The 27,352-nt window shown below is 42.2% G+C and overlaps 1 protein-coding gene across 4 annotated transcripts in view; it reads left to right on the top strand.

Annotated features, from left to right (window-relative positions):
• Positions 1–27,352, top strand: part of LOC140557451 (dmX-like protein 1) — a 38,647-nt gene that overhangs the window by 5,199 nt on the left and 6,096 nt on the right. For 2 of the 4 annotated variants that reach the window (XM_072681885.1, XM_072681887.1), the window contains exons 8-40: positions 132–310; positions 753–963; positions 1,526–1,694; positions 2,721–2,909; positions 4,837–5,075; positions 6,646–7,324; positions 8,645–8,766; positions 8,853–8,942; positions 9,093–9,195; positions 9,284–9,403; positions 9,554–9,769; positions 9,907–11,550; positions 11,773–11,883; positions 12,118–12,287; positions 12,487–12,584; positions 12,692–12,857; positions 13,330–13,579; positions 15,090–16,162; positions 17,164–17,346; positions 17,687–17,763; positions 18,640–18,761; positions 18,964–19,206; positions 19,635–19,822; positions 19,923–20,074; positions 20,174–20,259; positions 20,957–21,158; positions 21,686–21,803; positions 22,844–22,906; positions 24,957–25,043; positions 25,175–25,296; positions 26,395–26,536; positions 26,816–26,876; positions 27,133–27,260. In XM_072681885.1, coding sequence (XP_072537986.1) covers positions 132–310; positions 753–963; positions 1,526–1,694; positions 2,721–2,909; positions 4,837–5,075; positions 6,646–7,324; positions 8,645–8,766; positions 8,853–8,942; positions 9,093–9,195; positions 9,284–9,403; positions 9,554–9,769; positions 9,907–11,550; positions 11,773–11,883; positions 12,118–12,287; positions 12,487–12,584; positions 12,692–12,857; positions 13,330–13,579; positions 15,090–16,162; positions 17,164–17,346; positions 17,687–17,763; positions 18,640–18,761; positions 18,964–19,206; positions 19,635–19,822; positions 19,923–20,074; positions 20,174–20,259; positions 20,957–21,158; positions 21,686–21,803; positions 22,844–22,906; positions 24,957–25,043; positions 25,175–25,296; positions 26,395–26,536; positions 26,816–26,876; positions 27,133–27,260 — 7,803 coding nt within the window. Of the gene's footprint in view, positions 1–131; positions 311–752; positions 964–1,525; positions 1,695–2,720; positions 2,910–4,836; positions 5,076–6,645; positions 7,325–8,644; positions 8,767–8,852; positions 8,943–9,092; positions 9,196–9,283; positions 9,404–9,553; positions 9,770–9,906; positions 11,551–11,772; positions 11,884–12,117; positions 12,288–12,486; positions 12,585–12,691; positions 12,858–13,329; positions 13,580–15,089; positions 16,163–17,163; positions 17,347–17,686; positions 17,764–18,639; positions 18,762–18,963; positions 19,207–19,634; positions 19,823–19,893; positions 20,075–20,173; positions 20,260–20,956; positions 21,159–21,685; positions 21,804–22,843; positions 22,907–24,956; positions 25,044–25,174; positions 25,297–26,394; positions 26,537–26,815; positions 26,877–27,132; positions 27,261–27,352 lie in introns of those variants that run through there. The other 2 variants (XM_072681888.1, XM_072681889.1) reach the window with 2 other exon arrangements.

Below are 27,352 nucleotides of genomic sequence, written 5' to 3'. Positions count from 1 at the left end.
TTTAAAAATAAGTGCTTCACATAAAGTGAAGGTTCTTTAGACCTTTAAAAGGTTTTTCACACTTCTACATCTCTGTGACAGCCAAAAGTGGTTCTTCTATAATTGCAACTTATATGCCGTCTTTCATCCAGGACGACTGTTTGGTCAAAGTGTGGTACAACACAAGCAAGTGGCAGACGGATGTTATGAAGCTTTTCACGCCCCCTGAGCTTGGCTCTCAAGGGGAGATCGACTTCTCCTTCATCTACTTGGCCCATCCTCGTGCCGTCACTGGCTTCTCATGGAGGAAGACCAGCAAGTACATGCCCAGGTGAGATACCGGACCAATAGGGGTGTGAAAATGCACCAGCTCATCGTAATGCGTTAATCTGATGCCATCAACGTAGCACTTATTTATAAAGTGTTGCTGTCATGCCGAAACCTTGTATCTCCAAAACCTTCTTAATTTTCAATGTCTGCGTTAGTGTAAAATGATTTAATTCAAAGTAATTTTAGAAAATGTATTGGTCCGTGAATCATGACATTTTTACACAGTGTAAAGAACAGCTGCCAGCAAAAATAGATACAAGATGACATTAGAAAAAGACTATAATGATGTAAGTTTTTAATATTCATGAACAAAAAATATGACCTCATTTAGGTCAAAATCTATCTATAAAATTAGTCTATTCCAGTGTTTTTATTTATTTAATCATGCGCACATCTGCAGTCATGCCAGCAAGCTAGTTAAGTATCATACCTTCTGTATCCAGGGGTGCCGTGTGTAACGTGTTACTGACGTGCTGCAAGGACAGTGTGTGTCGACTATGGGCAGAGACGCTGCTGCCTAGCGACTGCCTGCTGTCTGGACTAAGACACAATCACAGCGGCGGTAGCAGCAGTAACAACAGTGATGCACTGAAGTCAAATAACACAAAGCAGGCCTATTGTCATAACAAAGGTCAAAGTGGGACACCGCAGGAGGTGAGTCATAACAACTCTGTTTGATCAAAAGACATAAGTAAATATTGGATAATTTATATTGTTACTTATGTAGAGGATTGGGTCCGAACAGACTTGTCCTTTATGGCTGAACTGAGCATGTCAATTTATGCAGCGGACTTTCACAAGCACAGTGTAGTTTCTTTCATGTCCTTTCATGTCGGTAGCCTTCTACAGACAAGCTGGTTCATCACAAAGGCCTTGTGATGTGCTTTGTTTCTACCACTGCAGAGCTCTTACTTTTATGTTGGATGTCAAAAAAAAAAAAAGTCAGAGGGAACGCTTGTTTAAAATTTTCAGGAAAAGTACGAACGTAGACTCCGATGTAGTATCAAGGGTGAACTTGGACTTGGACTAGTTTGGCATTTGGACTTGACTACAACACATACCTGATTAATTTGACCTATCAAATCAACATCTTGATGATCGTGTAGAAACAACAATAATTAGACAAAACTTTTTACAACTACCTTTAAGCAGAGGCAGGCTGTTGTGTTTGTAGCAAAATTAGATCATACTGACCTGTTCTGCTTACATTGCTCAGCTGAACCTGACAGAATCGTGGCGAGGATCGGTCAGGTGCACAGCCCAGCCAGCACACACAGGGCTGCTACCTCATCAGCAGAACAAACATTACACCCACAGGGCCAGCATTCCTCATGCCAATGCTCTGTGTCACTTCCACATCGCTGCTAGCATCAACCCAGCCACAGGTAATTGCAGCATGAGTTACCGTTAACAGCACTGTCAGTTTTAGATCCCTTTACCACACACCTACCTGTACCTGCTTCCACAATTTTCAACAACATTGGCAGCGGCTGTTGTTTTCTGTCGTCTTCTGTCAGTGTGGTGTTAATGTATTGTGATGGTTTGTGAAAGGTAAAGAATAATAAGGCAGTGTTGTGAAATGGATGCCTCCTACAAGCAAGCTTCCTGTGGTACGCAGAGCTGAGGTTCAGCGTCTGAGTGAAATGTTTACTTTTGTGAGTGTGCTTTTAGTTCAAAGCTTGGAAGGTTATGCCAGAGTCTGGGAGGAAGTGACTTAATGGTGTTAAAGATGTGTCTTTGACCACACACAAAGTTTCACTTTCAGCTGATTGTCAGCAGCGATAAGTTGTTTGCTGTTTTCTGGAGAAGTGTTACAATTTATTTTGGTTTTTATATGCAGTAGAAAATTATATGAATTAAGCTTTTATGAATGTATTATAAATTAAATTAATAAATCCAATTATAAAAAAATAAATGTTAAATCATAAATATACTGCCATTATTGTGTTTTTGGTCAAGCTGTCTGCTTTGAGATTTGAACCCCCTTTTGAAATATCCCTCCACATTTATGAGACTTGGAGACACAGCACACCTTTTTTTTTTGTTAAGTTATTGTCTGTGGCCACCACCTTAAAAACCATCCCCTATGTGAAGGTTGTTTTTCTGGTGCCTCTACAGTGCACCTGTTGTCACTTTTTTTTGCACTCATTTGCACCAAAGCAGGTGAAATTAAATCTCAATCACGTATGCTTCCTAAATGGACAGCTTGATGTCCCTGGAGTTTTAATTGTGTTGGTGTTCTACTGTAATGATTAAATGTTTCCTTAATTTTTTGAGCAGTGTAAATATGTACAAACTAATAATCATATTTCTAAAGATACTCCACACTTATATTTAACTGTATCTGTTAGTTGAGTCAAATCCATTTACAAATCTAGTTATCTAGTAACAAATCTGCTGTGTTAATCCAGATATCCCGCTACTGCCCTCCATCTCGTCACTGAGTGGTTCAGATGAGGAGGAGCCTGGTAGCCTCTTTACAGTCCATTGGCTCAACAACAAAGAGCTGCACCTCACTCTCACCATGGAGGTGTTCCTTCAGCAGCTCAGAAGCAGCTTGGAACAGCAGAATCATTCCCAGGCCAGGCAGGCTGACGATGGTTTGTATTATTTCATACAAGCTCAGTGTATTGTATGATGACTGTGGCATTCGTTTGAATTGTGTGGAATTGGCCATGGGTGTGCTGCTAGTAGAGAATTGAGGGTGAAACCCTCCTCTCCCCCCCACACATGCACTATATTGCCAAAAGTAAAGTTCACTCACCCATCCAAATCATTGAATTCAAGTGTTCCAATCAGTTCAGTTGCCACAGGTGTATAAAACCAAGCACCTAGGCATGCAGAGAAGAATAGATCGCTCTGAGCTCAGGGTTGCACAGGTGGCATCCTATCACTTCCACCTGTGCAACAAGTCCAGTTGTGAAATGTCCTTGCCACTAAATATTCCACAGTCAACTGTCAGTGGTATTATAACAGAGTGGAAGCGTTTGGGAACAACTCTGCCATGAAGTGCTCGGCCACGTAAAATGACAGGGCAAGGTCAGTTGATACTGAGGCGCATTGTGCACAGAGGTCGCCAACGTTCTGCAGGGTCAGACCTCCAAACTTCATGTGGCCTGCAGATTAGCACAAGATCGGTGCATAGTGAGCTTAATGGAATGGGTTTCCATGGCCGAGCAGCTGCATCCAAGCCTTACATCGCCAAGCGCAATGCAAAGCATTGGACGCCGTGGTGTAAAGCACGCCGCCACTGGACTTGTGTTCTCATGGAGACGTGTTCTCTGGAGTGACAAATCACACTTCTCCATCTGGCAATCCGATGGACGAGTCTGGGTTTGGGGGTTGCCAGGAAAACGGTACTTGTATGACTGCATTGTGCCAAGTGTAAAGTTTGGTGGAGGGGGGAATATGGTGTGGGGTTGTTTTTCCGGAGTTGGGTTGCCCCCTTAAGGAACTCTTAATGCTTCAGCATACCAAAAGGATTTCATGCTCCCAACTTTGCGGGAACAGTTTGGAGATGGCCCCTTCCTGTTCTAACATGACTGCACACCAGTGCACAAAGCAATAACCTGGATGAGCAAGTTTGGTGTAGAAGAACGTGACTGGCCTTCACAGAGTCCTGACCTTGACCCGATAGAACTCCTTTGGGATGAATTTGAGCGGAGACTGCAAACCAGGCCATCTCGTCCAACATCAGCGTCTGACTCACAAATGTGCTTCTGGAAGAATGGTCAAAAATTCCCATAAAAACACCCCTAAACCTTGTGGAAAGCCTTCCCAGAAGAGCTGAAGCTGTTATAGCTGCAAAGGACGGCCTAAGATCATATTAAATCCTATAGATTAAGAATGGGATATCACTCAAGTTCATATGCGTGCAAAGGCAGGCGAGCGAATACTTTTAGCAATGTAGTATACACTTATTCCATAGGAAATATTGTTTATCTTTATGAGCCAGTCAGAACTAAAATATCATAAAGAATGCCATGTTTTATGTGCACTGATGTTGGTTTGGTTTTCTTCTGTTTGGATTTTTTTTTCTTCAATAATGTGATTTAAAAAAAAAAGTAAATTATTTTACTTGATACTTCTTAGCAAGACGGCCAGCTATCAACAATCAAGACCACTCTAATAACCAACAACCTTTAAATTGCATCTTAAGTGGTTTCTGGATCCTAATGATTGCTACTTTGTCATTATGGAGTCAGTAGAGCACAAAATGATAGGCAATGAATGTTTTTAGCTGGTTTCTTAGCTTATTTATAATAGATGTGGGTCTCATGGAGATTTTGCACATGACCTGAATTTACATAGTGGCTGAACAATGAAATGAATTAATTCCACAGCAATTCCCACATCTAGGCTGATGGCTGAGTTTTTGCTATCATCTTTTTTATTGTCTGATTGTAAGTTCTAGAATAACCTTCTATGTAATGTGGGGCATTCTCTATGGAGCATAACCACATGTAAGCCAACATTTCTGTACTGAACTAAGCAGTATAAATAGGGGGTTCATTATTCATGTTACAGAGTTTGATGAAGAGGACAGTGCTGTGAGCCCTGAAGGCAGAAAAGGCGAGATGAGCATGGATGCAGCCTCCATCCCTCTCCCAACAGCCACAGTGGAGCACAAGGTGGATGTGTTACTGGGTGACTGGAACAAGGGTGCAGACATGCTCTTCAGCATTCACCCTATGGACGGCTCTTTGCTGGTGTGGCACGTAGACTGGCTGGATGAATACCAGCCTGGAATGTTTCGTCAGGCACAGGTAAAGAGAGAAGACACTTATTTTCTTATGTACATTATGCCAGTCACACTCATGTAAAATGAGATTAAGATCATTTGTGGTTAAATTTGCCTGCATTTGTACTTGACTCCTGGCAAGAAACTGCAGGAGTTGTTGAGTTAAACACAGGTGACTGTATATGACCTTTCATACATGTAGCAGCTCAAAGTGCTTTAGAAAAAGACAATATTAGCAATTCACCTACAAACAGTACCTTTAAAAAATATTTACCCACTTGGGTGTTTTCTCCTTTTTTGTTTTTATAAATTGACTCATGGTCAATATAAATTATATGATGCAAATTTTTCAAATTAATGTTAAAGATTTCTACAAAGAAATTTTTAAGTAAATGAAACTATATAATGTAGCAGGTGTAGCAGCATAGGAGGTTCAGGCAGTTGGTGTCTGAGTGCAGTTAATGTGTCATAGGTGTCTTGGTGGCCTCCCTCACTAATCTCCTTCTTGCACTGCATACTACAGTCACTTCAGACCCATTGACTGCACTCAGGTGATCTCAATTTCACTAGTTGTATACATTAAAATTTTAATTGACATTACTTGTAGAACACTTTGAAATAGTTAGTTATTTTAATTTTTTTTTTTTGTAAGTTCTTGAGTAAGTTCAAATTACATTGATATTATGTCCTTTGGCTTAAATACTTTTTATAGACAAGTACACTGAAGGTGCCCTGAACTTTAAGGGGTAACGCATTCCATAGCTTAGAAGAATAATAAATAAAATACATTTCTCTTCTTTTACTAGACTGCAAACAGAGCATCTGTTGAATGTGGTTGTGTGGTCAGATTTTTCTACAAAAAACCTTTTGCAGTGTATATTTAATAGTTGTATGCAATCTTTAGTAAGATGTAACATTTAGATGGGAAAGAGAGACAATATCAGAGTTTAGTATTACACCCAGGTTACGTATTTGACATGCTAAAGTAACTAATTTCTCACAGATCAGATTTGCTGGGTGAATTGCTGGGTCAGTTCTGTGACCTCCACAGAGAGATATCTGACACACAGCTTATCAGTCTTATAGAGACTTGACGTTCAGGTAGAACGAAAATATATAGTTGTGTATCATCAGCATAGCTACGAATGTTAGTTTGTAATTAAAGAAAGAAGAAGTGGTCCTGAAATGGACAACAGGTTTTACTAGATATAGGTTTTCAGATGTGATTATATAAATATTTTTTTTCCCTGAGCAACATTTAAGGTTAAAGGTAGCTTTTGCCACAGTTTGTACATGCAAGTACAATTAGAAAGAGATTTGACAAGCTTTAATTTCATGGGAGGTGTGCAGGGAGGAAACACTTGCTGTAAATAATATAATTTATCATTTGCAGTTTTACTTTTGGCTGGTGATGTTAATAGTAAAACTTGTGTAAGAAAAATAATTGGTGTTGAACCGCTAGATTATTTTTGTAATTGATATTGTAAGCCAGTGCCTGGATTAATATAAATTTATCAAGTTATCAAATTTGGTCCACAAAAGGCTATGGAACAATGCCAATGGCAATGTTTTTTCTCTCTGTTTTCCCATCACAGGTGTCTTTTGTGTCCCGAATACCTGTTGCCTTTCCCACTGGTGATGCCAACTCCCTCAGCCGCAGCGTGGTGATGTACGCCTGCAATAAAAACGTGGACCTGGCCATCCAGCACGGACGACAACGGCCTCCAGGCCTGCCCCGCTCATCTTCCATTTTAATTGGTTTGGGGCAAAGCAAGCCGTGCTCCAACAGCCTGCGCCTGAGCATCTTCACCCCTAATGTGCTGATGATATCCAAGCATGCTGACGGATCTCTTAACCAGTGGGCGGTCAGCTTCGCTGAGGGCTCAGCCTTCTCCACCGTGCTTAGCGTCTCGCACAAGTCCCGCTACTGCGGCCACCGCTTTCATCTCAATGACCTGGCATGCCACTCTCTGTTGCCCCTGCTTCTCACCACCTCGCACCACAATGCCCTGCGCACGCCTGAGGCGGAAAACATACTGTCCCAATCGCTGTCTTGCCCCCCCTCCTCAGGCCGGAAGAGCCGGTCGTCCCTGAGCGCTGTGTCCCAGGATCCAAATGCCATTTACAGTGAGCTGATTCTGTGGCGGGTGGACCCAGTCGGTCCACTCTCATTTTCAGGAGGCGTCTCCGAGCTGGCCAGGATCAACTCACTCCATGCCTCAGCCTTCTCCAATGTGGCCTGGCTGCCGACTCTCATCCCTAGCAACTGCCTTGGTAAGAGCCTGTCCTGTTTTTGGATGCAAAGCATTAACCTGTTTTTTCAGCCATTTCCTGGTTACACGCTACGTCTGTCAGGTCCTAACTTATTCACACACACACATATATACTTACTACAGGTCAAAAGTTTAAAACACCCCCAATTTTTCCAGTTATTTATTGCAATTCAACTCCAGTGAATAGCTTGAAATGGTACAAAGGTAGGTGCTGAACTGCCAAAAACAGTGAGGTTACCCAAAACTGTAAAATGAATTTTACAAGAAGACATCTTTCAGGGAACACGCAGTGGGTTAACAATTTAAAGTTGTTCTGCATCAATGAAGGTTGAGCAACTTTTTTTGATTTCTTACAACCCTCTCTGTCTGCATAAAAGCAGTATTGGAACACTCTGTGGTACCATACCCTCGTGAGCATCAGTTGAACAGTGTTGTACTGCAGAAAATGGTGTGTTACAACAACAGTGATAAAAAAGCAATTAACAATGGAAGAGAGACAGACCATCATAACACTTGAAATGTAAGTCTTTCTTACATGGAAATTGCCTAGACAGTCAGTGAGTACAGAGGTGTTAGTGAGTACAGTTTTCTCACCATCAAAAGGCACTGAGGGAAACTCTGACAGGAAGAGGTCTGGCAGACCCAAAGCCACAACTGAATCGGAGGACAAATTTCTGAGAGTTAACAGCTTGCGTGATGGGTGCTTCACGGGATAACAGCTTCAAGCACACCTTAATAGTAGTCGTATTAAGTCTCAGTTTCAACTGTGAAGAGAAGACTTTGAGTTGCAGTCTTGACGAGTTACAACATGAAAGCCATTGCTAAGATGTGAGAATAAGAAAAAGACTTGCCTGGGCCATAAAACGCTGCCATTGGACTGCCGAAGACTGGAAGAAGGTATTATGGACTGATAAATCAAAATGTGAAATCTTCGGTTCATCACGCAGGATCTTCTTGCACCGACCAGTAGGCGAAAGGATGGTTCCACGGTGTGTAACATCAACTGTCAAACATGGAGGAGTGAGTGAGATGGGCAGGGGCTGTTTTGCTTTTGTATCCAGGGTCGGTGACTTGTACAGAGTGATGGGCACCCTGAACCAAAATTCCTCAGAGCCATGCAGTACCCTCTGGTATGCGCCTAGTTGGTCAGAGGTTCATGCTACAATAAGATAATGACCCCAAACATAAGTCCAAGCTATGTCAGAACAATTTCTTGTTTAACTCCAATTGCTTATTTGTACTACGCTCTTGTGTTTTTGTTTAAGATGTTAAAGTATGAATGTTTTAATGCCTAATTATTCTTTTTGTTTATGTTCCAAAGGAGTCTATGGCAACTCTCCAAGTGCCTGCTTTGTAGCAAGCGATGGCCAGTCCCTGCGATTGTATCAGGCAGTCATTGAGGCCAAGAAACTGCTGAGCGAACTTTCTAATCCAGAAATATCGGTAACAGGCCATTTATTTTGTAAATGTAGATAATGGAAAAAAAACACAAACGAACACTAAAGCATAACCTTTTGTATCCTATTCAGAAGTGTGTTGGAGAAGTGTTCAACATAATAAGCCAGCAATCTACTGCAAGACCAGGTTGCATCATCGAGCTTGATGCCATTACAGACTTTGTACGTATATTCTCTGACACAACAGATGTAAATATTAAAGTGACTTGTTCTTGTTCCAATAAATAATCAGAAAACCATATGCTAAAAATATGTCCTTGAGCCCATTTGCTACAGTGGTGGAGCTTTACATGCTTCTTAATGTCCTCACAGCAGGGAAAGGAGATCCAGCTGCTACATGTGTTTGAGGAGGACCTGATCCTGGGAAACGAGAAAAAAGAGGATTGCTCACAAGAGTCCCCGCCTGCCGAGACTGGTAGGGAGCCTCTCTAAATTTCTGTCTGATCTTTGCCAGCTTTTACTTTGTCCCTGTAAAATGTATCTCGCCCATGTCTTTCAATTAGCCTCCAGCCCGGCACTCTTCACGGCACGCTTCTTTCTGGTGGTGATAGAGTTTACCCAGAGCAGGCGATCACTATTGCATATGTGGCATCTGCAACTGGCAGCAGTTCCTGTTGCTATTGGTGTGTGCCTGTATTTTTTTTTTATTTGTTTTGTTTGGTTTATATATCTACTTTTGTTGACAGTTGACTTAATTTTTCGTGAATTTTATACTATTCTATATATTTATTCTAATTTCATATTTTTATTTATTTATGTTATTTTATTTCCAGAGGAGACTTCAACCCCTGCAGATAAGGACACTGTTGCTCCACCACTGAACAACTTTAACTTTGAGACTTTCAGCCCTCCTTCATCTCAGAGATCTAAGCTGAGCAGGTCCAATCTGCAAAGTGCATGTCGGCTCACTCTGACAAATGAAAGAGTTTTCAGTCAGGAGCTGAGCCTTCCAGAAGGAGTTGAAGTCATACATGTAACTCCTGCCGCAGGTGTGAATTGATGCTTATTGACTCTCAGTTAGCACATCACATATCTGTTAACCACAACTTTAATTAGCTAAACAACATGTTGCATTATTAATTATCCTAAAAATATATATTCAAAATCCCTCTTGCATCTTTTGCAGGCCACTTGAGCTCGTCATCTTTGCAGCCAGCTGGACGAGCGCCGTATCTTCTTGCCACATCCTGTTCAGATGGAACTGTGAGGTTCTTGAGTTGTAGCACAGCCTCTGCCAGTGATACTGCTGATGATACTGCACCTACCTACTTCTGGGAAGAATGGCCTTTGCTCGTGGAAGAAGGTCTGGCCAATAGCAGTGCAGTGAGCATTCCTGGCTGGCCAGTGGACGTCAGCTGCTGCCACACTAGCCGAATAGCTGTAGCCTACAGGGACTTGAAACCTCAGGGACTTAGTAAGGAGCCTCTTATTCGTGTGAGTGTATTTCAGTGCGAGTCCACAGGAGGGTCCCAGTGGATGTTGGAGCAGACTCTTAAATTGGATGGTTTGGGTAGTCTACCAAGCAATGGCTCTGATAAACACTTGACCGTGCCAGTCCTCCAAGAAGATTTGCTGCTTGCTGGGGACTGTTTAGGCACAGATGGTAAAACTCTTGTTCACCTGGACTGGGTTTCTAGAGAGGATGGTTCTCACATATTGACGGTAGGCCTTGGATCAAAACTGTACATGTATGGCCCACTCTTGGGAAAACCTCCAGAAGTGGGCCTGTCAGACAACAGCAGGGAGCGCTGCTCTTCTCGGCTCGTGCTCTTGCGGGCCGTGGACCTTGTCTCCTCGGTAGAGGGCTCATTACCCATCCCAGTCTCTTTGTCCTGGGTTAGAGACGGAATCTTGGTCGTGGGCATGGACTGCGAGATGCACGTTTATTCCCAGTGGCAACCACCAGCCCCACCCAAATCTGCACTGCCCATGTGTGATACGAATGTTGGCAGTGTGAGCTCGCTTATTGCAGCAGTGAAGCAAGAGGGCTTATATCTTCAGCCTCCTAAGAAGACTCTTACCAGGTCTATGACCAGTCTGGCACAGAAGCTAAGCGGTAAGAGGACAATGTATGACCTTCCAGCTGAGATGGAGGACTATGGCTTATTCGAGGCAGCCCACCACCTGTTCCCTACCCTCCCTCAATATCACCCAGTGCAGCTTTTAGAGCTGATGGACCTGGGAAAGGTGCGACGGGCCAAAGCCATCCTGTCCCATCTGGTCAAGTGCATAGCTGGAGAGATAGTGGCTCTGAAAGACACTGCCATCAACCAGGAGCGGCGTTTACGATCTCTCACAATCAGCGCGAGTGGCAGCACTGCCAGGGATCCTAGAATGTTTAACAAGGCCGAAAACCCAGACTACACAGAGATCGACTCCATCCCACCACTGCCTCTGTATGCTCTGCTTGCTGCGGATGAAGACGCAGCCCCCAAAGCCAAAGACAAACCAAGTAGCGTGAGTGGGGATAGTGGCCACGGCTCTAGTCGGACAGACGCCTATGATGAACTTTTCCAGGCCACCACTGTAAGCATGGATGATGTAGATCCTTTAGATGGTGACGAGGAGGATTCTAGCACCAAAGTCATTGATCTTTCCCAGTATAGTCCAACTTTCTTTGGCCTAGAGCATGCACAAGTTCTGTCCAGCCACCTGCTTCACTCCAGCCTGCCAGGCCTGACACGAATGGAGCAGATGTCTCTCATGGCCTTGGCCGACACCATCGCGTCCACCAGCACAGATATCGGCGAAAGTCAAGGAAAAACTCAAGGTCAGTACCTTTGTTTACTACAAGGCTGTCCAACTCCAGTTCAGAAGGGCCTTGGTGCACAGTTTGGGAATTTCTCTGCTCAGATGCACATGAGTCAACTGTGGATGGGTTTTACCTGGGCCTGATTTCTGTTGATTGGAGCTGGACACCCCTGGTTTTCTGCCCCTTTGACCAGCTACATAATGGTAAAGGTGCCTAACCAAATGTTATGTCGTAAATCAGCTGGAGAGACGCTGGATGAATGCGGTTTGAAGTTCTTGCTGGCTGTTCGTTTGCATACCTTCCTGCTGACCTCATTGCCCCCAGCACATCGTGGACAGCTTTTCTGTCAAGGTACACTTGCAAAGCAAACAGGTTACAAATGCGTATTTGTTCTAGTTTTTAAATCTGAGCATTGAAGTGCCAAGATAAACACTTAATAACTTTTTGTTTGTCCTGCTTTGATCACCTCCCTGGAGTCATCTTTGCTGTCACTTCAGATGATGTTTCACTGATGTTGTACTTTGAGCTAATTTGAGAACTCGAGGCTGCACATAGCAGTCAGGAATTCTCATTTTTGTCCTGCAGGTCTGTCTACTTGTCACTATGCCTGGGCGTTTCACTCTGAGGCTGAGGAGGAGCTGCTCAACATGCTTCCTGCCATGCAGAAAGGAGAGCCCACCTGGCCTGAGCTTAGAGCTATGGGTGTGGGCTGGTGGCTAAGGAGCACCAATAAGCTTCGCAGATGCATTGAAAAGGTTGGTATAGGCAAAATGGTTAGTTCGAGTTTGTACAGTATGTATAACGTCCCCTATAATGGACACAATTATTTCTGGTTGAGAAGCTTGTTTAAGGTTCCTTATTATTTGTAAAGCATATTTGTATGGGTAGGAATTTCTTTCCTTATCTTTTTATACCTTCTGTTCATTTAATCATGACTGCCATAACTCTTACCAGGTTGCAAAAGCGTCTTTTCAAAGGAACAATGATCCCTTGGATGCAGCCCTGTTCTATTTAGCTATGAAGAAAAAAGCTGTGGTTTGGGGACTATACAGGTACGCCTTAGCTGAGCTCTTTCATCTTACCTATCGTGAGATATAGAGTAAAAAGCTGCCTACTGTCGACATTATTTAAACTCACTGAGAACCTCTGTCTTGCGAAGGTCCCATAAGAATGTGAAGATGACAGCCTTCTTCAGTAACAACTTTAATGAGGACCGATGGAGGAAGGCTGCCTTGAAGAATGCGTTCTCTCTGCTTGGAAAGCAGCGGTTTCAGCACTCAGCAGCCTTCTTTCTGCTGGCAGGCTCCCTCAAGGATGCTGTAGAGGTAAAATGTCCTTAGGACTGTCATTATTTTATATAAAACCGCCCCCTTTTGAAGTGATGCAGTTACCCTCTTCTGAGTTCATACAAGAAACCAGATATTTCATTATTTACTCAAGTTGTATGGACAGCGTTCGTTTAAAACATTTGTGTTTTTGCCCGACACACTAGCACTTTTCAGGTCCCCTGCTATTGAGATGTTGTCGACAGTAGTTTCATCTCTTTTGAAAAGTGAAGGACTTTTAACATAGTTGTAACTGGAAAAAAAAACAAATGTCAAGTTCACCTTTTCCTCTCCATTTCTTAAGCTGTGCTTTGCCTGTATGGTTTGTCCCTACTACAGGAAAAGCTGCTGAAACATGACTGTGTATGAAGTTTCATTTCTGCTAGACTTATTTGTGTTCTCATATGTGTAAACACCAGCAAGAAAAAGGGTTTTAACTAAATAGCTGTGTCTTTTTTTGTTTTAATAAAAGGTTTGTCTGGAGAGGATGCAGGACCTGCAGTTGGCCTTGGTTATTAGCAGATTATATGAGTCAGAATTTGAGACATCCTCTACGTATAAGAAGATATTCCAAAGGTATGTGCTGGGTCAAGACCACCAGATCCCAATGCACCAGGATCCATTTCTACGCAGTATGGCATACTGGGTTCTAGATGATTACAGTAGAGCCTTGGATACTTTGCTTGAGCAGCCCAACCCAAATGCCAATGCTTCATACCAAGGTAAGAAATAATGCTTTATTGCCAAAAAAAGTTCCATTTCTATATTTATTGGCATTCAGTGGGACACAATATGCTTGTATGAAGAAAGATTTAGGAATAATTTATTACTCTCCAGTGTTTATAGATGTCTGTAGAATGTCTCCAGAAATACAAATGGGCAACCGCTTATTTTACTATTTGTGTCAAGTCAAGTCAAGTGGGTTTATTGTCATTTCAACTACATACAGAGTACACAGTGAAACGAAACAACGTTCCTCCAGGACCATGGTGCAACATAGACAGTACATACAAGACACAAGTGCAACACAAACAAACAAGTGCGGACAGACAACACAACACAGTACAGACAGAGGATAATAAATAATGACGGTAGTGTGCAAGTTGTGCAATGTGCAATAAATAGAGTCCAGTGAGGTAGTAAAGTTATTAGTGCAAATGCTTGTGCAAAAAATGCTTCCCATGTTATCTGAGGTAAATGGTTGGAAAGAGAGAGAGAGGGAGAGTGTACATGTACCAGAAAGATATCAGTTCAGAAGTTGAGTTGTGTTGAGGAGTCTGATGGCTTGGGGGAAGAAGCTGTTGCAGAGTCTGGTCGTGTTGGACCGGATGCTGCGGTACCTTCTTCCTGATGGCAGGAGGGAGAACAGTCTGTGTGAAGGGTGGGTGGAGTCATCCACAATGCTGGTTGCTTTGCGGATGCAGCGGGCAGTGTAAATGTCCATGACTGAGGGGAGAGAGACTCCGATGATCTTCTCAGCTGTCCTCACAATGCGTTGGAGGGACTTGCGGTCAGAGGCTGTGCAGGTCCCAAACCAGGCAGTGATGCAGCTGCTTAGGATGCTCTCTATGGTTCCCCTATAGAAGAGGGTGAGGATGGGTGGAGGGAGACGGGTGTATATATCACACACACACACACACATACATATATATGTTTCCAATTTTAGTCATTTCTGATTCCAACCCACTAACTAGGACTCATACAATGCTATCAGTGCTAGAAGCACAAAAGCATTTCTCCGAATCACATGAAGTCAACATTTATTTATTATTATTATTTATTTATTTATTTTTACTGTCACTAATGCAACATCATTGCATAGCTGAACATGCGTGAGGAGAATGCTAACTGCCAGTTCTGTTAACGTCAACAAACAGACGGCCACACTAGCTAACATCACACTGAGTGATAAAGGGTGATAAAGGATCATCCTACCCACCCAGTGTGAACGAGGTCAGTTATGCTATGTGGCATCAGTGGGTTTAAACCATTGACCTCCCAATAACTGGGCCAAACCCTAAATGGCTGCGTCACTCTGGATACTTTTGCTTAAGCTTGGCCTCACCAATCATAGCTGAAACTGTGCTTGCCTGATGTGTGTCTGTCTCTATAATATATGGATCTCTCTATCTGCATTATTATATATATATTTTTTCCAATTTAAACTGTCCTTTACCATTTGTGTCTAGATATTCTCTTTTGTCCTGGTAGTTACCTTAGTATCATTTGCAGGAACCACGGCCATGTCCCCTTGCAATCCAGAGGTTTTCAATTTCTACACCTACCTCAGAACTCACCCACTGCTGCTTCGTCGCCATTTTGGCTCCTCAGAGAAAGCTAAGGTAGCTCTGACAGCAGAAGGCCGTATGGCTGACTCCATTAGCCTCATAGAGAGAAGACTGTTCTTTACTGCTGCTAATGCTCACTTACAAGCCGGCTGCCCCATGCTAGCTTTAGAAGTTCTCTCCAAAATGCCCCAAGTTGTCAAGCAATCTAAGCTGCTGCTCAACCAAGAGAAGCCCTCACTTTCTTTGAGTGGCTCTGGCAACTCAGCTGGTGAGAAAAGTAAGGACCAGGCTTCTGCACTAGACTGGTCCCAACCTACGATTAATGGCTTTGAGTCGATTTCAGACACACTGTCCTCTCCCAGAGAGGACCACAGCCAATCAGACTCTGTGCTGAGCTTTGACTGGAGCCAGCCATCAGTAACCCTCCAGGACGAACCATTCGAGCTGAAGTGGGACAGTGACAAAGAGGACTCAGAAGATGAAGGTGCTGGGCTATCAATGAAAAACATCAAACCAGAAGACCCCACTGTCGTTCATGACAGTGCTGACTCTACCTCCGTTTCCACGGATGTGGCAGACAGCTCCCTCCTCCTCTCTGAAGACATCCTGGTAGCCCGGCTAAAGTTCAGCTCCTGCCTGAAGATCCTCACAGCCGAGCTGCGAACTCTCTCCACAGGTTACGAGCTGGACGGGGGCAAGCTGCGCCATCAGCTGTGCCACTGGCTGGAGCGGGAGGTGGTGGCCCTGCAGAGGTGTTGCGGCTACAACCCCTACCTCCAGCAGTTGGCTGGGGGCATCTCGGCTGACCTTAGCCAGGTCAGAGTTGGAGATGAGCAGGAGGCCCAAGGGGCAGCCGAGGAAGCAAGAGCAGTGCAGCGCAGACGCAGGCTCTGGTTGCAGAGGAACCAGCCTCTACTGCGCATCTTTCTCAGCTACTGCAGCCTGCACGGTTCCCATGGGGGAGGGCTGGCCTCTGTCAGGATGGAGCTCATTCTGCTGCTGCAGGAATCCCAGCAGGTGAGTTGCCTCAGCGCACCAAGTCAGTAGCACTCCCATCAAAATTAAAGAACAGATGAAAAGAATGGGTGTAAAAATGAGTTAAATCAGGTGTGCTAGCGACAAAATGGATTGAGAACCAGTGTCCTTGAAGGAACTGTTGGTCTGCAGTCCGCTAAAATTGCCAAAGCATTATTTTCAGTTGCTGTACGTTTTATTAATGTGAAAAATCTTTTAACATTTAAATCACGTAAAAAAACATTTAAATAACGTAAAAATAGCCTGTTAGATCAGTAGTCCATGTTAATTTAGTCAATTTAATCAGTATGTATTGTATAACAGGACATAGGGCTAGAAAATAATATTAATGGATTTTGGCTAATGAACATTATTATTATTATTATTATTATTATTATTATATCATAAAGTATAGCTCTGACTTTACAACATTAAATAAAACAATAAAAAAACTAAAATGTAAAAAATAAATAAAATAAAACCCCATTCTCATAAAATAAACAAAATTAACAAAATGTTTTGTTTTTTTTTTACATAATAGATAGATATTGTAAATAAGGCACAGTATATTTAAAATAATTAATTGTAATAAGTAATTGTTGCAAATAAAATGCTGAACAATTCAGTTCCCCTGCTGGCTGACAGATGGAGCTGAAGCACAAGGCTCCGAGGAGCTTGTCCTCCTTCCTGCAAAGCTTCAAACAAACAGCCAGACTTCGCCGTCTGAATACACGCAGCATCAGACCCGGCCGTCACAGAAATCGGCGGCCTCCTTTGACTAATCCTAATTGACTTTCTGTTTCTGTCTCCTGGCGCTGAGAGCAGAGCTTGTGAAAACTGTAGCTGTAGTGAAATTTATGGATGTTGTTGTCATCGGAATATGAATTATCCATGTGTGTTTGTGCATTCCCCAGCATTGTTTTTGTTTTGTTTAGTGTTTTTTTTTGTTTGTTTTTTGTTTGCTTTTTTAACAAATTGTACTTTCATTTATTTATTTTTGTCAGGATGAGAGTTCCCAGATTCCTGTTCAGCAGCAAGCCTCAGTTCCTCTACTGCTGGCATGCACAGCCAGTTCCAAAACAGTGGTGGCCAATCCTATTGTTCACCTGACCAACCTAACTCATGACATACTTCACATCATCAATGCCCTGGACTCTCCTCCCCACCCAGACGTCATTAACAACGAGGTAAGTTGGCGTTCTAGAAAATAAGACCCTGCTACTAATACATGTTTACAAGGCCTGAAGACAAATCCCTGTGCATTTACTAGGATATTCCTGTTTACTTCCTTCTGGCGTATTTAAGCGAACAGTTCTGTTTAAAGTGGGGGGGGGGAGCAGGGAGCACATCTAAAGTATGTTTCTGTTTTACTGAAGTCACCATGATCTTCCAAACGGAGCACAAAATGTTGTTTTGTTACTTTAGATATGTGTTTTTGTTGTTGCCGCTGCTGTTGTGATAGTGTGTTAAAAGCTCACTTCGAGACTACTCCAACTGCTAATCTATTTTGATCTGCTCTGCTCTCAGATCTACGTGATGCACACGCTGGCAGCCTCCCTGTCCGCCTGCATCTATCAGTGCCTCTGCGACGGCCACAATTACAGGTGGGTTGGACTCTGTGGCCCACTCTTATTGTTCGAGCACGGCACCCTGCTCTCAGCCACTAAATGGCCACTTGGAATCGAGCACACGGCGCACTGCAAAGAACTTGGAAAACGTTATCGGCGCTTTGAGTCAAGCCTGTTTTTCTTGACCCACTTTTTAGTCACACTCTTCTCGCTTTGAGTTTTCAGAATACACAGTATCACTCTTGTTGAAGTGCAGTTCGCAAACCTGTCAGTGAGACAGAGTAGAAATGTTTCAGACTTCTAAGTCGGTTTGCTGTGAGGCTTGTAGAGCGCAATTGACCTTAGAATGTTAGTCACACAATGGGCCCTTTGGCTGGCCGGTGACATTTTTCTAGGGAGCAGATTTTCTTTGACGCGTGAATGGAGGCTTTGTGTGGAGATCTACACATGCACATTCAGATGAAATGTTAAATCTGCCTTTGCGACTATAATGACTGTGCCTATTGTGTTCCTTGATAATGTTAAGATTTCTAAATATTGCTCTTTAGTGTATAGTATGAGGATATGACTAATCATGATATCCAAAAATATCCATATCCATATATATATCACTCAATAATTAAAAGTGAATTATGAATGGACCAATAGGACCAATGTGTGTGTGTGTGTGTGTGTGTGTGTGTGTGTGTGTGTATATATATATATATGTATATGTGTATATATGTGTATGTATATATATATATATATATATATGTATATATGTATATATATATATATATATATATATATATATATATATATATATATATATATATATATATGTGTGTATGTGTGTGTGTGTATATATATATATATATATATATATATATATATATATATATACATTTTTTTGTTGTTGTTTTTCTCTCCCAGTCATATCAACCAGTTCACTGGAACAGTGTACCAGAGCATCCTGCTTTCCCATCAGCACCCAGTACGGACCATCAGCATGGACGAGGCTGTCCTTCCCAACACTTCTCCATCACAGTGGCCGGGTAAATGTATTGCCATCTTTTTTTCTTTTTCTTTTTTTTTGTTTTTTGGAACAGTTCTAGTTAATGTTTAAAGTTCAATGTTTGTCCATCATAAAATAAGCTGTTGCTGCAGTTCAACCTGAGCAGCCCAACACACTGTCATGTTTCAGAATCTAATATCCAATAATCTAACCATTTCAGTTGTCCTTGCTGTCCCCTGCAGGTATCAGTGCTTTAGTCCGCCTCCTGAGCGCAGCAGGAGAGGAGAACCAACCTAGTCTGGGGGTGCTGCTTTGCGAGATCCTCTCTGCCGTCTACCTCAGCCTGTTTGTGCACGGCCTGGCCACCCACTCCAGCAACGAGCTCTTCCGCATCGTGGCCCACCCCCTCAACAGCAAGTTGTGGGTGGCTGTGTTCGGTGGGGGAGCTCGCATTCCTGTGGTGGAGAAGACCAGTCCGCCTCCAGGTTGGTCCAGAAAAGAGGATTTCTGTGCTGATATGATGAGTGTTGATACTAGGCTTCTGCTTGGTGCGAGCATTTCTTAAAGTAAATCTTTTAGAGACTTCTATTAGCTACATTAGCTTAATGGCTTCAGTGCAAAGTTAAAAGAAGCAGATTTCAGAGTTCAAAAACGTCCCTGCTGATCAACTACTTTTTGGGAAAGCAGAAATTGTGTAAACGAGTTTTTTCTACTTCCTGCAGCACAAGCAGAACTTTACCATTGAGTGGCTACAGAGGTTTTGGTTTCCCACCACTGGCCTCCTGTTTGTTTGTGTCTCTAACCCCCCTACATTATGAATGCACATTTTCAGAGTCTCAAAGCTCGTCCACCAAGCACACCACTATTGCCAGTGACAGTTTGTTTTCCGTGCGCGTGTGTGTGTGTGTGCTAGTGCCAGCCGTGGCAGAGGACCAAGAGCGGACGCAGAGGCGCTTCAGGCTTCGTTCTTCCAGAAGCAGCTCCAGGGAGGTGCCAGACAGCCCTGCCAGCCCAAGCCCCATAGTAGAGCAGGAAGTGTCAGTCTTTAAAGAACGCTTTGTGCCCCCAGAGCTCAGCATCTGGGACTACTTCATTGCAAAGGTACAGAACGCGTAATGTTTTAATGTTTTACCCCTATTTTTAGCATGACTAACTAAACATGGCGTGAAAAGCTCTGCTCTTTACTCGTCATCTCTCAAAGCCCTTCCTGCAGCCGTCCACAAGTCACGTTGAGTATGATTCAGAGGAAAGCCAGGAGAGTGAGGATGAGGAAGAGGATGATGAAGACAAGTTTGCAGATGCCTTTGACACCAGTTCTCCCCTGCAAGAACATTCCAACAACAATTCGTACAGGTCTGCAGGGCTACTTTCGTAACCTGATGAAGTCATCTAATTCTGACATGATTGATACAGTGCAGAAATTTGAGAGTTTTTATTTTCCTTTCTCCTCAGCTGGTGTTTGATGCGTTTGGCCATGGTGCAGTTGGTACTGGTCAACTTGAAGTCATTCTATCCCATGGCTGGCCATGACCTTATGGGTAAGACCTTTGATCATAATTCAAGATTCAAGAGTTAATAGTCATGTGCAGTTACACTGTACAATGAAATTCTTACTTTGCAGTTCCTCCACTGTTGCATGAGAGTTATGGTTCTCATGGGACCCTTCATTGGACAGGCTTTTCTCTAAAAAACCTGGTAGTCAGTAAATGTTAAGACCTCCAGGAATTTATGTTCTGCTGGATGATTATATATTTGTGTAGAATTTTATCATAGGATTTAAGCTGTTTAAAAAAAAAAAAAGTATAGTGAGGCTCTTTGGCAAAGTATCCTTCAGGTGTGTTCATTTGGTCAGAATTGTGTTTGTGCAAATGTCCATATCAACTGCACTGGCCATTACCTGGACTTTCCCCTGGACTTTGTACTGGAGGGCTGGCAGGATAATGTCCAGTTGTTTTAAGGAACTTTCCCTGTCTTTCAAAGGGTCTGTGTCACCTTGAGCTCTTATGGGTTAATTAACATTATTTTTAATCGAAACAAAACTTGTAAATAAGCAATAAACTTTCAGTACTTTGTGCAACTCCACTTGGGACATTGTTATTCAGTATCTACTCAACTATCTAAGTTGCATTGTTTGTTAATCTTGGGTCGAGGTTCAGTAGACTTACTTCTTAATCACACAGGAGTCTGACTGAGTTTATGTTTGACATTTTTGCTTTGTTACTTTCTGTCTTTTAGATCTGCCTGTGTGCTCTCCACTGTGCCACTCTGTACTGAAGACTCTGCAGCGCTGGGAACAGGTGTTACTAAAGAGACTGGAGATTTTTGGAGGCCCTCCATCAAAGTACATCTCCACACAACCCATGGATGAGACCGCAACATCCGGACCAGCTCTCCTCCGACACAAGGCCTTATTCGAGCCCTCTAACACACCTTTCAGGTCTGCTGTAATAACATGACCTGTCTTCTTTATCAAAGACATACACACACAGTTATGCTTCTGCATACACAAATATGTACTTGAACAAAATTAGACATTGGCATTGGCCCAAAATACCAATATCGGAGCATTTTTTAAAAATGTGTTCTAATGGCCTGTGTGCTTTAGCCAAGTGGTCCTAGAGTACTCCTGCCCTGTATAATTTGGTGTGTTCTCTGCTCTGGTACACTTGATCCAACTGATAATCTAATTACAAAGGCCCTTCCTGTGCTGAAGTGGATAGGAGTATGAAAAGCACTGAAATATGCAGTGTAGGGGGTACTTCAGGACTCCAGGATACACTGCTTAGGAGCTGCTACTTTTGTTGTACTTAAAAGGTTAGCGAAGATATAAAATATAAACTGCTAAAGCAAATTCATAAAATGTTTAAAGGAGGCAGGCAAAGTGTTCTAAAAACAGATTATTCTAGAAGCTTGATCTGAAGGATTTATCTTTGGTAAATTGTCTTTGCTGTGTCAATGTCACAGGTCCCGACATCATTCTGCTCTTCCTGTTAAGAGACTGTGGCAATACCTGGTCAAACAGGAGGAGGTGCAGGAGACTTTCATCCGCAACATTTTCACCAAGAAACGCAATCAAAACGAGGTGCCCAGCCATCTGCATGCTTTCCTTTATGTGTGGTTAAGAGTTATGGCATTATTTGAAGTAAGAAAAAAAAAAGCGTAAGCCGGTGTTACAGAAGTAGTATATAACTATACTATATCTCTTGACTTGTGTCCTAGAATGCAAACTTGTATTTACTTGGCAAATGATGCACCATGATTCTCATGGTTGAACACTGCCTTTTCGTTGAAAAGAAAATTACGCAAAACAGGAATGTAAAACTGTCCAATTACACTTTTTGTCTCTGATATTTACATCTCCAACACTTGCATACACCCTAGCGACGCAGCATCCACTTTGGGGGAAAATGTGGTGTTTTTGATGCGTTTAGTCAGCAGCAGATAACCTCCAGACTCAGCTTGTTTAAGGAAAATGTTTTTCTGTTGTGTTTGAATGTTTAAAGAAATAATTACAATATTCTAATCACGATACTAAAAGCAAAGCTATGCTATGCTATGCAACATTGCTCACGTGAGCTCATTTTCACAAACCCACCATAAGAGGAAAGTCAGCATGTCCTTCTGATTTCTGATGTGGCCAAGTAATAGAGCTGTAAATAAACTTGTGAAAATGGCATTGAATATTTATGATTTTTTTTTTATACATAGTCATACATCCAATAGATGCTTAAAAAAATAAATAATAATAATATGCATTGTGTGGCACCTTTAATACAATACAGGTGTTTTAACGTTTTTATCAATACATATTTGAAAGAAATCCAGGGAACCTTTTTTTTTTTTTTTTCCTTCTTTCTAGTGCCATCACTTTTGACTCTTCACTTGAGACTGTTCAGTTTGACTGTCGTGCAGTATGTGTGTTTGTCCTGAATAATGAACACCCTTGTAAATGGTTGCTACTTGTGTGTAGTTTGTTTAACCTGTTTTTAATAATTAACAGCCTAATACTACATTTTGATGTGTCCTATTCACTTGCATGTTTCACCACGTTTCTTCGTCTGATGTCTTGTGTTTTTTATTTTTTTGTTTGTTTGTTTTTTTTTTTTCTTTTGAACGATTAAGTCGATTGAGGACTGCACTGACAGTATGAAATATTCAGGGAAGGAGGAGCCGGGCCTCAATCAGGTACTGTTAGCCAAAACCTTAAATCATTAGACATTAGGTTTATTATTATTATTATTATTATTATTATTATTCTTTGCTGTGTTTACAAACATCAGAATTGTTTGGTTTTTGTGTTTCATGCAGGTTCATTTTAGGATCGAGTTGGGCTTTCTAAACATTTAATTCAGTGCCTAAATGTGCCCGTATGCATGAACCGTTACTGTGCATGTTATTTCTAGAGTACAGAATCTCTTGTGCATCTCCAGCGGCTGTGGTCATTGACAAGATTTTGATCTTGCATCATTGTGTTTATCTGGCCTCAGTTATTGATTAGCCTTTGCGGTTACATTAGCTAATGAAGCACTTCTTGGACTTGGGTCTTGCCATATCCGTGTCTGAAAGGGCAGCGTCTCTCACAAACCTAAAGCCAGCTAGATTGTTACACTTGCACCGATTGCAAGCCTCTGAAAAAAACAAAAGCTGGATAAACATTTTAAAAGCAAATGATTCTTTGCTGAATTTGAGGTGTTTTAAATTCTGTGTGATGGCGAATTGACCAAAGCACACTGGTACAAAGTTATAAAACCAAGAATCTCTGGATAATTACAATTTTTCTGCTCATCTTAGTCCTGTTGTTTGTCAGATCTTGCATGGCTTTTATATTCTCGGAGCTCTGTAGCGCCGTGCGAAGAGAGCCAACCACACTTCCCAGAAGCAAACAACGCTCCCAAAATAAACATCACTCTTAGCTCCTCTGACTTGCAAATGGTGTAACAGCTCTGATGTTTACTAAATGCTGGCACCATGCCAAAGGCCGATCAGGCTGCGTGTTGAGATGTGTATGTTTTAGTAATAAGAAAACATATTTTTGAATTTTGTTAGTTTGATCTCATCTCATATTTTCTACATAAATGTAGCGGAAAGGCCTTGTGTAGCTTGCTGAGGTAATGCTGTACAGAATTCCCAAAACACAGTAGACAAACCTCCATAAACCTGGCAGGTAAAACTCTGTATTTCCAGTTTAACCAAGTCCAAACACGAAGAATTATCTTAAATCTACTCAAAAGATTTAGCTTCTTTTTAGGTATTTGTTTTGATCGTTTATGTATTTTTATTAGGGATGCACCTTTCCGGCTTTTTCAGTTCCATAAACTTACATAACATGATACATAAACCTTGCCAATCGTTCGATTCCCGATACCAGTTCAGTACTATTGTTGAATTAATAAACCGTATACCTCACCATGTGGGAGAGACTTAAAGCATCAGGATGGACTTAAACATTACTTTACTAAATTAATCAACTTGTAAAACTAAATATAACAATTAACACATAGATAGAAATGTACTAAATTGCTATTTTTTTGTCACTAAAATTAACAATGGTGCAGGAACTGGACACAGCATTCAAATTCAAAATAAAAAGGAGTCAAACTTGTATTAAAATATATTAAAAAACATAAAATGTATCTGCCAAAACCGAAAATAAGTAGCTTCACTTTGTTAAACACACAAACAGTAATCTTATTTTAAAATATTTAGTGTAATTCAAAATAAAATCTAGCAGCTGAACCTAAGAATAAGTAACTTGCTCAAAAATGCAAACATTTAGTGCAGTCTCACACCAACAAATTAAAGTGAAAGTATCGGTTCCATGGATCGGCCTAATTATCCGATACCTGATCCAGCTAATTTTGTTAATATCGGGACAGATATCCGATCCTAATATCGGATTGGTGCATCTCTAGTGAAATATTGTCCTATTCCATTGGCAGACAGTGTTGTCCGTTTTAAGCACTATTTCCTGAAAGCAACGTTGATGTTTAAGCTAAAGATGCTTTCCTTTGCCAAGAGTGAAATGTACTTCAGTGTTCTAACATCACAGCTGTACTAAACTGTGATAACTATCATACTAATTCAGATAACTGTCCTTGTATCCTGCCTCCTTGAGCCACGCGCCGTGACGGTGGCTCTCATAACATCAGTTGTTCACTCTTACACAAATGTGAAGTCAGAAGTTAAACGTTAGTGCCCCAACCAGGCCTGAAGATGATGACTCTCTTTCCCGCAGATTGAGGCAGATCTGGGTTACCCTGGAGGAAAAGCGCGCATCATCCACAAGGAATCTGACATCATCACGGCCTTTGCCATCAACAAGGTGCAGGACAGAGGGGGAAAAGCGGTGGCATTTTCCAGCAAACGACTTCTTTTTTTTTTTCTCTCTCTCTCTGCTTGTTAGCTTGCCAGAGCTTGTGAAATCCTGACGAATCCCCTTTTTCACTTTCGCAGGCTAATCGTAACTGCTTAGTAATCGCTTCCACCCACGACATCCAGGAGCTAGATGTGTCCTCCATCCTCGCCACTCAGATACTGACGTGGATCGATGACGAGGCAGAGACAGAAGTGAAAGGGTAAGCCAGATCGATGTTTCATCAGTGTCTTTTGGTGAGAAAAACACTTCATGTTGCCGCCTGCTTTAAAAAACAGGGGGTGAGGGTGGATCATTTTGCCCAAGCAAATGGAACGTATAATGTGAGTCGGGGGTGGATGTGGTGCAGTAAGGAGTTCCACAACAGGAGCTAAAATGACCATCATCATGTTCTTAAGTAGGGCATGCATTATATGTTTTTTTTCAAATGGAGCTGAAACATAGTACCCATCTCTTTTTGCAGTAATTATTCCACAGCCCCGGTCTAAATGATGAATTTTAAAATGTTCAGAGGTATAAAAGGCAGCCTCTGTGTCGTTCCTGCTTTTCTCTAATCTGCACAGTCAGGAGAATTATGTCGGGATCTCACCACTACCTTGATTAAAAAGTGGTTGTTTTTTCATCATGATCCTGTTCAATGTGTGAGTCCATTTTTTCAGCAAATTCCAGCACTGTCTCACTGTCAGCTGTACTTGAGTGCTTGATGAGTGTATATTAAAAAAATTCTACAGAGCTCGCTATTTGCCTGGATTTATCTCTGTATATATTCTGGTTGAACTATTTTAAATATGGTTCTTCCTCAAAAAAAATATGATTATCTAAAGCAACAGTATGTAGTATTTCTACCTTTGTGATGCTCCACTGAGCTGTCAGGAAGAACAGTGTCTCTGTCATTGGTACTCCAGTGCTCACTGCACTACGTAACTTTGGTGAAGCTGGCAGTACAACACTGGGTAATATTTATGTACAATCCTGTAATATTACTCTACCGAGTCAGTTCACATGCTTCTTTTACTTTCTGGGATGATTCTGTATCTCCTAGCTTCTCCAGAAATGCATACGTAAAGCACATCCTTGAATTACACTTCCCAACTGTAGGGGGAGCCCGGGAGCAAGAAGTACCAATACTCGCATAATGCTGCTTTAAGCTTCTAAATAAGTTTTATACAAAACAAATGAATACACATCAAAATATATTTTCATGATATGAAACTTTTAACTGAGAGGATAGGCCAGTGAATTGCTGTCTATTCTAGTGTGCCTCATTTGGACCTGTTTTGTGTGTTGTGTTGTATTTCAGAAGCGACGAGTTCTTGGTGGTCCATGCCCGGGATGACTTCAGCACTTTGCACGGGACCACACCCTACACTCACAGCAGCCCTGGTACTCCCATTAACATGCCCTGGTTGGGCAGCCTCCAGACAGGCAGAGGAGCTGCCATGGTGAGTCTCCAACAACCTGCCTGTCTTTGAACCTCTCTGTCTCTCCTCTGCCAGCCCCATTCTCTACTGCCTGCAAGTGGGACTTGTTATAATCCTGCAGTTTTGTATTATAATACAGTTTGGCAAGTGACGTGCCTTATGGGTTGTCACCATTCCATTAATGTATTTGCCCTTACAGTCTTCCTTGATATGTCAAATGCAGTCTAATTTCATGAACCGTGTGTCTTCAAGCTATGGTTTCCTTTCGGAACTAACCTAGTCCTTTGGCCTCTCGCGCAGCTAATCAAGCGGAACATTAACAACGTGAGGAGGATGACGTCCCACCCTACCCTTCCGTACTGTAAGTGACACCAGGCCTTTCTTGCCGTAATAGGATGAGAGCGAACCCCGCCAATGAGTTCCCCTCATGTGCCATGTATGGGCTAATCTTTTTCCAGTGTGAAAGACAAATCCGCTTAAATAGTCTCATTATCCTCTATGTGTGCACACTCTGGGTTCTGGGATTTTTGGATGAAATTACATAGGCTGCTCAATAGGCAGTATTCTTCACTGTGATGGCTTGGACAGCGATGGCAGGATCTTCTCTTTGACTACAGACCTAACCGGAGCACAGGACGGCAGTGTGAGGATGTTCGAGTGGGGCCACTCGCAGCAGATCATCTGCTTCAGGAGCCCTGGCAACTCTAGAGTTACGAGGATTAGGTTTAACTATCAAGGAAATAAGGTGAGTATAAATCTTGCAAAGGTAAATATATAGCAGGTAGTGTTCACTACCAAATGGTGTCAGTTAGCCAAGACACTAGTGTCCAAAACTTG

Source organism: Salminus brasiliensis, chromosome 6, assembly GCF_030463535.1.
Source record: "Salminus brasiliensis chromosome 6, fSalBra1.hap2, whole genome shotgun sequence".
Taxonomy (NCBI): Eukaryota; Metazoa; Chordata; class Actinopteri; order Characiformes; family Bryconidae; genus Salminus; species Salminus brasiliensis.
Note: the sequence above shows the minus strand (reverse complement) of the source record. Positions and strands in the feature narration are given on the sequence as shown.